This window comes from Chrysoperla carnea, chromosome 1 (genome assembly GCF_905475395.1).
Source record: "Chrysoperla carnea chromosome 1, inChrCarn1.1, whole genome shotgun sequence".
Classification (NCBI taxonomy): domain Eukaryota; kingdom Metazoa; phylum Arthropoda; class Insecta; order Neuroptera; family Chrysopidae; genus Chrysoperla; species Chrysoperla carnea.
In genome coordinates, this window is record NC_058337.1 from 118,217,878 (window position 1) to 118,228,618 (window position 10,741).

At 30.5% G+C, this 10,741-nt stretch overlaps 1 protein-coding gene across 2 annotated transcripts; it reads left to right on the forward strand.

Moving 5' to 3' along the window:
- Window positions 1-926: 926 nt before the first annotated feature.
- On the forward strand, window positions 927-5,217 carry LOC123304952 (protein transport protein Sec61 subunit alpha). 2 transcript variants are annotated; one of them, XM_044886514.1, is made up of 8 exons: window positions 927-974; window positions 1,055-1,122; window positions 1,188-1,253; window positions 1,325-1,535; window positions 2,711-2,968; window positions 3,068-3,375; window positions 3,522-3,770; window positions 4,377-5,217. In XM_044886514.1, exons 1-8 carry the CDS (start codon window positions 968-970, stop codon window positions 4,638-4,640), a joined length of 1,431 nt encoding a protein of 476 aa, XP_044742449.1. In that variant the 5' UTR covers window positions 927-967; the 3' UTR covers window positions 4,641-5,217. The 2 variants fall into 2 exon arrangements, with proteins under 2 accessions (XP_044742449.1, XP_044742450.1); XM_044886515.1 differs by lacking the exon at window positions 927-974 and having other exon boundaries at window positions 1,054-1,122; window positions 4,377-5,216.
- The last annotated feature ends 5,524 nt before the right edge of the window (window positions 5,218-10,741 follow it).

The following is a 10,741-nucleotide window of genomic DNA, read 5'->3' on the forward strand; positions in this document are numbered from 1 at the left end:
CTGCCACAGTTAAAACATTCTAAGCGTACTCGTCATATGTTATGTTATATTAGTAACACTTAGAATGTTTTAAAACGAGCATTTTTTTTGACATAGAGATACCTGCATTAGCGAGAAACTCGGGTTAGTGACAAACCTCTATAAGCGAGAATGAGATTGTGCTCCCTTGAACTCTCGCTTATCCAGGTTTGACTGTATATAAGTTTTATGAAAATACAGTGTGTAATTAATTATGGACCAACCGTATATGCATAGAATAAAATATAAAAACATCAAATTCCTGATAATTATTGAAGAAATCGTTATTCGTTATAAGATTTTGTAATAAAAAAACTAAAATTTGCTAATATTTTGCAATATTAATTACTTAGAATTTTTATTTAGTTTTTTTTTTTTTTTTAAATTAAGCCTATATGCAGAAGTCGTGTGAGTATTTCACACCTTTAAGGTTTCTTTTCTATAACTTTTCACATAATTTAAAAACAGTTTTGCAATAATATTAAAAATAAAAATTTGTTTACATCAAAATTGACCCAAATAAAAAAAATTAGATGACATAGTCATGAATGAGTTATAATAAATAGTACACTTGCTTCCATCACAATTTCTCCAACCCCCTAAAATTCCGACCGTGAAATTACATATGAACAACGAGGTCGGCAAACTCCAACATCATCAGTCACGTGACTAAATCAAATGTATACGTGTATAGCGGTGTAGTCCGACGTCGGTGACTCGATGGTAAATGTAAACCAATCTTAAAAGTTGCGTGGACGATTGTCAATTTCAAAGCATTAAATTTTTATATTAAAGTCAGTGAGGTGTTGTGTTGGACCCATTTTGGGATTTACACAAAAGTAATTTATTTAATATTTATTTATTTTTTTAGTAAATTAATCCAATATTCTATTGGATTTTTGTTTTAGTTTTTTGATTTTTAAAACGAAATAAAATTTAAAAATTCACCATGGGAAGTAAGTATGCGAAAAAATTTTAATGAAAATTTTTTTGAATGAAAATTTACTAATAATTCGTGAAATTTTTATTATTTCAGTTAAATTCCTAGAGGTGATTAAACCATTTTGTAGTATATTACCAGAAATAGCCAAACCAGAACGAAAGGTTAAATTTTTATATAAATATTCTAACTTATACCGTTATTTTAAACATATGACTAATTTTTCTAGATCCAATTTCGAGAGAAAGTATTATGGACTGCAATTACTTTATTCATTTTCTTAGTTTGTTGTCAAGTAAGTATTAAATTTTCAAAAAAAAAATTAATTTTCCATATGTGTTAACAAATTTTTGTCTTTTGCCATAGATTCCACTTTTTGGAATTATGAGTTCAGATAGTGCTGATCCATTTTATTGGATACGTGTTATATTGGCATCAAATCGAGGTACATTGATGGAATTGGGTATTTCACCAATTGTTACATCTGGCCTTATCATGCAACTTTTAGCCGGTGCAAAAATTATTGAAGTTGGCGATACACCTAAAGATCGAGCGTTATTTAATGGAGCGCAAAAATGTAAGTATTTTGAAATTTTCATTTTAGCTATATTTTCGAGTGACCATAAGAGTAAGTTCGTTTTACGTGGCGCTGCTTCTATTTTTACCAAACACAAAGTTTAAATTAAATTATTTCGATATCAAAGCTTGTATGTATTTGGTATTATCAACCGTAGTGATTTTACAAAATTAACTGATACGAATCATATTTATAAATGTCATTAAAACGATTTCCAAACCACGCATTTTTCAAGTATCTCAAGCTAGATACTTATTCATTCGAGATCAGCTATCTTCTATAGTTGTGGGAAACTGCTCAAACCCTTTTATTTACCTAGTTTTAGTGGCACTTGAAGCTAGAATGGAGCTATAATGTCCAGTTTTATAAATATAATCACTTTTCCTAAATATATAAATAACTATGTAATGTGATACACACTACGCTGGGTTTAAAAGTAAAGACCACTGCGTTATAGGCTTCATTCACTTCCCTTGCGCTCGCTTATCTCCCTTCCATAACACTCGAAATAGGGATAGAGATTGTTTTATACAGGTAAAACTATATGCAGTTTTCAATTTTTTGTAAAAAGGTAAAATAGTCATAATGCATTGTGTATTTCAGAAAACCCTGTTTGAACAGATGGCCATAAATTGAATCTCGTTCACCTTTTTATAGAAATCTTTGTTCTTTTCAATAATGTTCATAGATGGCGTAGTTAAATGTAAAAATTTAATTTTTATTTATTTCTTTTTTATATCTTTATAAATTATAGCTCATGTGTTATTCTGATGTATGAACTATATTATTGTAGTTTCATTAAAATCCATTTTGTAGTTTTTGCGTAAAATAATTCTACCTAACTAAGCTCGATTAGTTTTTGTGTTGTTAATCACTTTAATATTTTGTTTTATACTCTTTCTGAGCAATAGAAATTCCGACCCATGATAACTCAATCCAACCGCATTAGATTGATTTTTGAGGCAGCTAACAACAAAATATTAGTGCTAATCAATTCGATAAATAGCCAGCCCTTCTCACTCGATGAAATTGTTTTTATTACGAGGATATTTTATGATATTTGGACGTTTGGCATTTTTCAAATAGATGTTTGGGCATAACACCTAACAAATGGAGAAAAGATACAGAACTCAAATTCGCCAAAAAAATGACTCGATTTTTTTTTAAATTTCTAGTATTTGGTATGGTTATTACTGTCGGTCAAGCCATTGTCTACGTCATGACTGGAATGTATGGTGATCCATCTGAAATCGGTGCTGGTGTTTGTTTATTAATTATCATTCAATTGTTTGTGGCTGGATTAATTGTATTATTATTGGATGAATTATTACAAAAAGGTTATGGTCTTGGTTCGGGTATATCATTGTTCATTGCAACAAATATTTGTGAAACAATTGTTTGGAAGGCATTCTCACCGGCTACCGTAAATACAGGTAAACATCAACCAAATATACCACATGTCATAAATTCTAGGACATCTTGTTAGATGTATTTTAATAATATTTATTTATTTTTTTTTTTTTTGTACTTAGGACGTGGTACAGAATTCGAAGGTGCCGTAATTGCATTATTCCATTTACTTGCAACACGACAAGATAAAGTACGAGCACTTCGTGAAGCATTCTATCGACAAAATTTACCAAATTTAATGAATTTGTTAGCAACAGTATTAGTGTTTGCGATTGTGATATACTTCCAAGGATTCCGTGTTGATTTACCAATTAAATCAGCCAGATATCGTGGACAATATAGCAGTTATCCAATTAAATTATTCTACACATCAAATATCCCTATTATTCTTCAATCAGCGCTTGTCTCCAATTTATATGTTATCTCACAGGTAAGCATTAATCAATAATCAAAAAGGTCTCTTAGAAAATAATAAACACAAAAAGTGTTTAACTGCCTTGAAAACAGTTATTGCCATGACACTTTTCGTAGGATTTTTGTGTCAGAGCTTTAACATTTATTTTTATTTTGTTTTAGATGTTAGCTGTTAAATTCCAAGGAAATTTCTTAATTAACTTATTGGGTGTGTGGGCTGATGTTGGTGGTGGCGGCCCAGCTCGTGCGTACCCTGTTGGTGGTATTTGTTACTATCTATCACCGCCAGAAAGTGTTGGACACATCGTTGAAGATCCAGTACATGCCCTATTATATATTATCTTTATGTTGGGATCATGTGCATTCTTCTCAAAAACATGGATTGAAGTATCTGGAAGTTCAGCTAAAGATGTAAGTAACACAATCAGATACTTATTTTCCCTATGAGATTTTGTGTTCTTTCATTTTCTCGAGGTTGAAATATTTTGGCTTTCCTCTATTTTTTTTGAATAAACTGATGCCATGCGCCTTTAAGGCTGTTGTGTCCTTGTCTGTATATATCTTACAATATATAGTTTACGAAGGTGTTGTTTTCAATTCTGTTAATATGGATAACTCTCTTCAATCACCAATACTCTATCCATAGTTGTTTCTGTTGAACAATAAAATTGATTAACTTTTCGCTATTTTATTTCAATAATAAAACGGTTAATAATTTTTTTTAACTCAACAAATAAACCAGTGTTGAATGTTCAGTTAGTGTTTTGAAAATATCTGACGGTTAGTTTGTTATAAAAAACAACCTCTTCCATGCTCTCCATGTTAATTATCCGACTTAAATTTAACTTGAGTTAGAGCCTACAGGGAAAAAAAGTATGATAAATTATAATGGAAATCGATTTTTATAACCTTTAAACCTCCTCAAAAGGAAAAATGTCTTTTTATGTCTTGTTGATCTCGCTTACAGAGATTCGATTTTTGGCTGTGTAATTAATTGTAAAATTTATTCTTATTCAGGTTGCAAAACAATTAAAAGAACAACAAATGGTAATGCGTGGACATCGTGACAACTCAATGATCCATGAATTAAATCGTTACATACCAACAGCAGCCGCCTTCGGTGGTTTATGTATTGGTGCATTATCCGTTTTAGCTGATTTTATGGGTGCCATTGGATCTGGTACCGGTATTTTATTAGCTGTTACAATTATTTATCAATACTTTGAAATATTTGTTAAAGAACAATCAGAAATGGGTGGTATGAGTACATTACTGTTTTAAAGTAGTGTTTGTCAATTTTTTTTTTTATTTTGTCCAAAAAACATCTCATTTTCTGGAGAGGACAGAGATCAACATACTCACCTCTTTAGAAGTTCTCCCACTTCATCATTCATCATTTTTTAAATTAGAAATGTGTGTTGTGATTGGTTTCACGATTAAAAATAAAACTTTGAAGTAACTTTGTGGATATGTTTATTTTTCTGGAAAATCAGCTTATATAGTAACTATTTATGGATGAAAGATGTAGGAAATTTTTTTCAAATAAAACATGAAATTAGAAGAAATAACCGAAATTATTCGTTGACATCTGGGAATTATATTTTTGAAATATATTGATAAAATCTTTTGTAGATATTATTTACGTTTTTTCGGTTTATGAAAGATAATTTCTACAAAATTGATTGATAATTTTTACCCAAACAGTGTGACATTTCTGGTATTACGTTAGTTTTCTTCTGTTATTGCGCGTGTAATTGGATTTTGAGGGCATAATTTTGATGGGAAAGTTATTAAATGTGGATGCTAGTTAAAATTAATTTTGATGTTGAAAAATGAAGAAAATTTCTTATAACTTTCTTTTAATTTATTTATAAATTATCAACAATTTTTGTGTTATTGTTTTTGAAAAAAAAAAAAACTGTACAGTTTTCTTTTGTTTATAATAATACTGTGACGTTATAGGTACCTAATTAAGTTAAAAATAAAGGTCAAATTACAGTATCAAACTGTATTCGTAAGACGTAAGTGTTTTTGTGCAGGTGTGCCAATCATGATGTGTCGTTTTTATATATTTTTCAAATTTTTTCTCTTCTGTACGTAAAAAGTAGAGCAATATCAATATTTTTTCTTACGTCATACGATAGTCATTTTGTTTGTGAAGAAGTGTGTAAAATGGCCTTTAGAATAAATAATTTAAAAGGAATTCTTTCTGTAAACTTAAAACGAATGAACTGAAACAAAAAATAATGACGAGGACTTAATTTTTTTCCGTACAGTTAAGCTATTGTACGACATTAAAATGTGTGCGCGTGTGCGCTTACATTTTAAACAAACATTTTTTCTAATAAGATACAAAGAAAATGTTTTTGTATAGTTAATTAAAATATTATTTAGAATATTATAAATTTTTCTAATAAATCGAGATTTAAAAACAAAAAAATTTTATATTTTTATTATTTATTTTTCAGAAATCCTATTTAAAGAATTCCCAAAAGATTCCCATATGGTTAAAAATACATTTTTTATTTTTCAACAATTTTTAATTTAAAATAATACTAATTATTTATTATTTACTATGCTATTTAGTCTTTAAAATTTTATGGCAGCATAATTGCCTGAGATAGCGAGTATAAATTATTTTTTAACAAAAAACTTTGGCGCATTAGTTTCGATGGAATTTGAAATAATTGAAACTTATGTCAAATTAAATACCATTTACGTGTCACTAAGGATCTTTTTTTTGGCTGCGCGTTTTCGGAATTTTGCTACTTCTACGAAATATTGTAATGATTTTCAGGGGTTTTGCTTTATACTGCAACTTTTTCGCAATTAACGTTAATTAACATAGAACCTCTTACCAGTTACAGTTAAAATCTTAATCAGGGATACTCCTATTTATAAGAACATTAACATGTGGTTAGAAAATTCGCCCTTTAATACTTGTTTCAATTATTTTAAAATCCATCATTACTTTTGTACCATAAATACTTTAATGTGAAAATAACCTAAGGTTTCCTAAAAAAATATATAGTAAAATAATCCAGTAATAAACGATTTGAAAAAACTCGTGTCAGAGAAAAAAGCCAGATTCACACGTACTAATCAAAGCATTATAACTTTAATTTGTAAATGCGAACGTGGTTCAATTAAGACATATAATGAAGATTTTGATGATTCAATTTCAAGCAAACACCAAATAAAATGAGCCTTAATAATTGCACGAAATTTGAGTCACTACACAAAATAGTGTGTGTTATTAATAATTCAAACGATGATCCTTAACAATTGCACCTTCATACTCTATACCCAGTATTTTGAATACACCCTAATATGTAAGAAAGAAAGCGTAGTACTAATGCATCTCATGTAATAACTTATATGATTTGTCTTTGTTCTAAATTAATGCCATACCATGAGAAACATCTTTCATCATTCGCTATATCACGACCTTCTTCTAATGGACACTAGAATGGTAGAACCGCGTTCTTCAAGACAGCGGGTTCTCAAAGCCCCCCATACCGTTTATATGGGTATTATGAAACGCCCAAAATGCTGTTTGGTCGCCACACATTTCTAAAAAGATAGCTAAACTGGTACAAGAATGTGCACAGGCACGTATATTGTTGTGTACCGTCCAGGGCCTAACAATAAACCATAAATAACTCTTTCAATTTGATTTTCCTCACAGTCCTTGGAAACAAGCTTCTGTTAACTTGTTCAAAGTCAAAGGGAAGTGGTTTTTAGCCATGATCGACAGGTATTTTCGACATCCAAAGGTAGCCGAGCTCGCTAATCTTAGTATGGACACAGTGATTTAAGAAATGTCAGCGATAATGACTCGACACGGAATATCAAGAGAAATAATGAGCGACTGCGGTCATGTTAAATAGTTCTCAAACTCGAAAATAATTAAAAAATACAATTGTTAATTAATAACTAGTAGTCTCAAACATCCTCAATCGAACCGACTTGCCGAAGCGGGGGTTAAAATCGTAAAAAACATAATCAAGAATGAAGAGGATTATTTTTTTAGGTTATTAACTTATAGAAACGCGAAATTAGAAAATGGGTTTACACTAGCCCAGCTCAACATGAACTCCGGCTTAAGGACACGGTTTCTATCTTAAATTAAATACAATCACCTCAACTTAACAGGTAGCTAAGGCCGTAAATCACAATGAACATTATTTTTCAGATATAAAATAGAATACCCGTATAGAACGCTCAAATAATTTGGTATTTACTAAAAATAATGAAACGTAAAGAAATATGAGCAACTTATTATTATAATGAGTATTTGAAATTTGAGGATAATTGGATAACCAAACGATAAAAAAATCCTAAAATTAAAGTTATATTTTCATTATTATAAATAAATAAGGAAAAAAAAAACAAATATTATCTTTTAGTTGACTAGATTTATAAAATTATCAAAAAAAAAAAATTTTCCTCCGATTGATAATAAAAAACAGGATGTTCCTTCCTATCATTTAACAAAAATTAAACTCTAGAATTGGGGGGACATCTCTAAATATAGAAGTAAAGAGAGAAATTTATATATTTTTTACTACTGATTTTAGCACCTTAATCTAAAATGATTTGTTTTTTAAAACTAATATGCTTAACTCGTAAACATAACACAGGTCTGCGACTAAAAAACTGCATAGGATTTTTTTACATTTTCTTATAGATTTTGACCTCCCAAAAACAGGGAAACTATTCAAAACATTCTATCACATAGGTTTTCATAGATATAAGTAACAACATAAACTAGTCTTAAAGTAGTATTATATAGTATTTTATAGTAATATTATATAAAACTAGTCTTAAAGTAGTATTATTGCACAATAAAAATAAATTAGCTTCGCTTCCAATGAATTATTCTGTGTATGTGGAAGACAACTAACTATAGCAATTACCCTATCCCATTACCCTGGAAAGAATCAAATATCAGGACCATCAATGGATTATTTGTGGGGACTTGAAAATACTCACAATGCTTTTGGGTCAGCAGGCAGGCTATACTAAATACCCATGCTTCTTATGCTTATGGGATAGTAGAGCCAGAAAACAGCACTGGACTAAAAGTGATTGGCCACCCCGAGAAACTTTAAAACCTGGGGAGAAAAATGTTATCAATACTGGTGCCGCCAGAAAAAGTTTTGTTGCCACCTCTCCATATCAAATTGGGGTTGATGAAACAATTTGTAAAATCACTGCAAAAGGATGGAGACTGTTTTAAATATCTATGTACAAAATTCCCGAAGGTGTCAGAAGCAAAGTTGAAAGAGGGACACCTTCTTTGTGGAGACCTGACACCTTCTTTGTGGAAAGTATGATTGAGAAGGAAAAAGAAGCTTGGGTATCGTTCAAGGATGTAGTGCGAAAGTTTTTAGGAAATACTAAGGATCCTGACTACAAAACCATTGTTCAACTAGCAGCATACGAAGCTCAAGGCTGCAAGATAAGCCTGAAAGTCCATTTTTTACACTCCCACATAGAATATTTTCCTGGAAAAACCTGGGAGCTTACAGTGAAGAACAGGGGGAGCGGTTTCTCCAGGATGTCCGCGATATCGAGAGACGGTACCAAGGAAGATGGGATGTCACCATGCTTGCAGGCTACTGTATAGTTTTTAATAAACAAATGCTTTTACCAATTTTTTGTGTTTGAATTTGCAAAAAAACCTTACGTGATAGAAAAAAATGACCATCATTTCTGAAATCAGCGCATTATAAAACATAAAATTTAGTAAAAAAATCTCATGCAGCTGACAAAAAAATTTTTTTTGCAGACCTGTGTAATTAGTGAACAGTGACGGTGTACGCAGCTTAAATATATTTCTATTATTTATAGTGATGGCCCAAGAATTAATAAATAAAATGTCTTATTTAGATTATACATGATTAAATTTTAACAAAAAAAAAAAATATTCCGACAATTCGGTTTCCCTGTTTACTTCGATATTCAAAGAAGTACAAAGGAATGAAAACACAATATTATGTTTTTATTTTTAACAAATAATTTTTAAAAAAACCAGTCAAAATCGTAAATATTTTTTTGTTATTTAGAATTTGAAGTTTTATTATTGTTTGTAAGTAATTTTTTCACTTTCACTATTTCTTGTGATAACTTTTTAAAACGACTACTTAAACGTGCATTTTGTGTACGTAATTTTCGTATTAAAAATTTTTGACTTTCCATACGTGTCTTTGTTAATTCATAATAACGTTTAGCATTCTTTTCACATGACATATCTGCTACAGTGTAATCGCCCACATAGCGTGGTTGAGCAAAACGTCGTCGAACTGCACAACGTCTGAAACAAAAACAGAATTTACAAATATTGAACTTCTTCCCTACATTTAGCAACTTTTTATACCATGTATATGAAATATACATGGTATATTAAGTTTAGTCCCAAGTTTGTAACGCTTAATAATATTGATGCTATGAACAAAATTTTGGTATGGATGTTTATAAAATCACCTAATTAGTTCATATCTGATTGTTCGTCCGCCCGCCCGTCCGTCTGTCAACTCGATAACTCAAAAAACGAAAAAAGATATCAAGCTGAAATTTTTACAGCGTACTCAGGATGGAAAAAGTGAGGTCGAGTTCGTAAATGAACAACATAGGTCATTAGGGTCATGGGTTCGTAGGACCCATTTTGTAAACCGTTAGAGATAGAACAAAAGTTAAAATGTAAAAAAATTCCTTATAAAAAAATAAACAACTTTTGTTTGAAACATTTTTTCGTAAACATCACTGTTTACCCGTGAGGGCGCAAATAAGGCGTAAATTGTATAGTATGTATTATATAGGAATATCAGTTATGTATGTGTGACATGTATGTATGTATAATGTTCAGTTAATTGTTTGTTTTCACTTGTTTAATAAAAAATGAATAATTTTCTCATTAACAAGGAAATGGAAATTCAATTAACTTGACCTAATTATCTAATAACTCGATAATAACCTAATTAAATCGATAAGTTGATTTTGGATCAAGCGCGATTTATAACATCGGGTTCCAAACTAGAATGTTATTTTCATAAGCTAGTAGTTCTTTATTTAATTAATAAACTAGATTCAAAGAGCGTGAAATTTGTTAATTTGTAATATGACTGAAGTATACAGATCTAATAAAAAGATTGAAACGTTACTAAGTCTTACATTCTCTGTCACTGCCCATCTCTTGCCACAAGGAAGTGGACTCACTTAAACCAGCCTTTCTTTGACTCCTCCTGCAAAGCACTCCTGCTGTTCTTAAACAGTTCTAAATGGTTCTCATGGAGTAGTGGTCGGAGATAGGCCAATCTTTTTTTCGATATCACAACGGACCCAGTGATCTAATTGTGTCCCACCCTAGCACAGCCACT

Excerpts from the sequence above, each read along its gene's own strand:
- LOC123304952 (XM_044886514.1), top strand. Across the intron at positions 1,123-1,187 it reads TAGCCAAACCAGAACGAAAG|ATCCAATTTCGAGAGAAAGT; the intron begins GTTAAATTTTTA and ends TAATTTTTCTAG. Across the intron at positions 3,771-4,376 it reads CTGGAAGTTCAGCTAAAGAT|GTTGCAAAACAATTAAAAGA; the intron begins GTAAGTAACACA and ends ATTCTTATTCAG.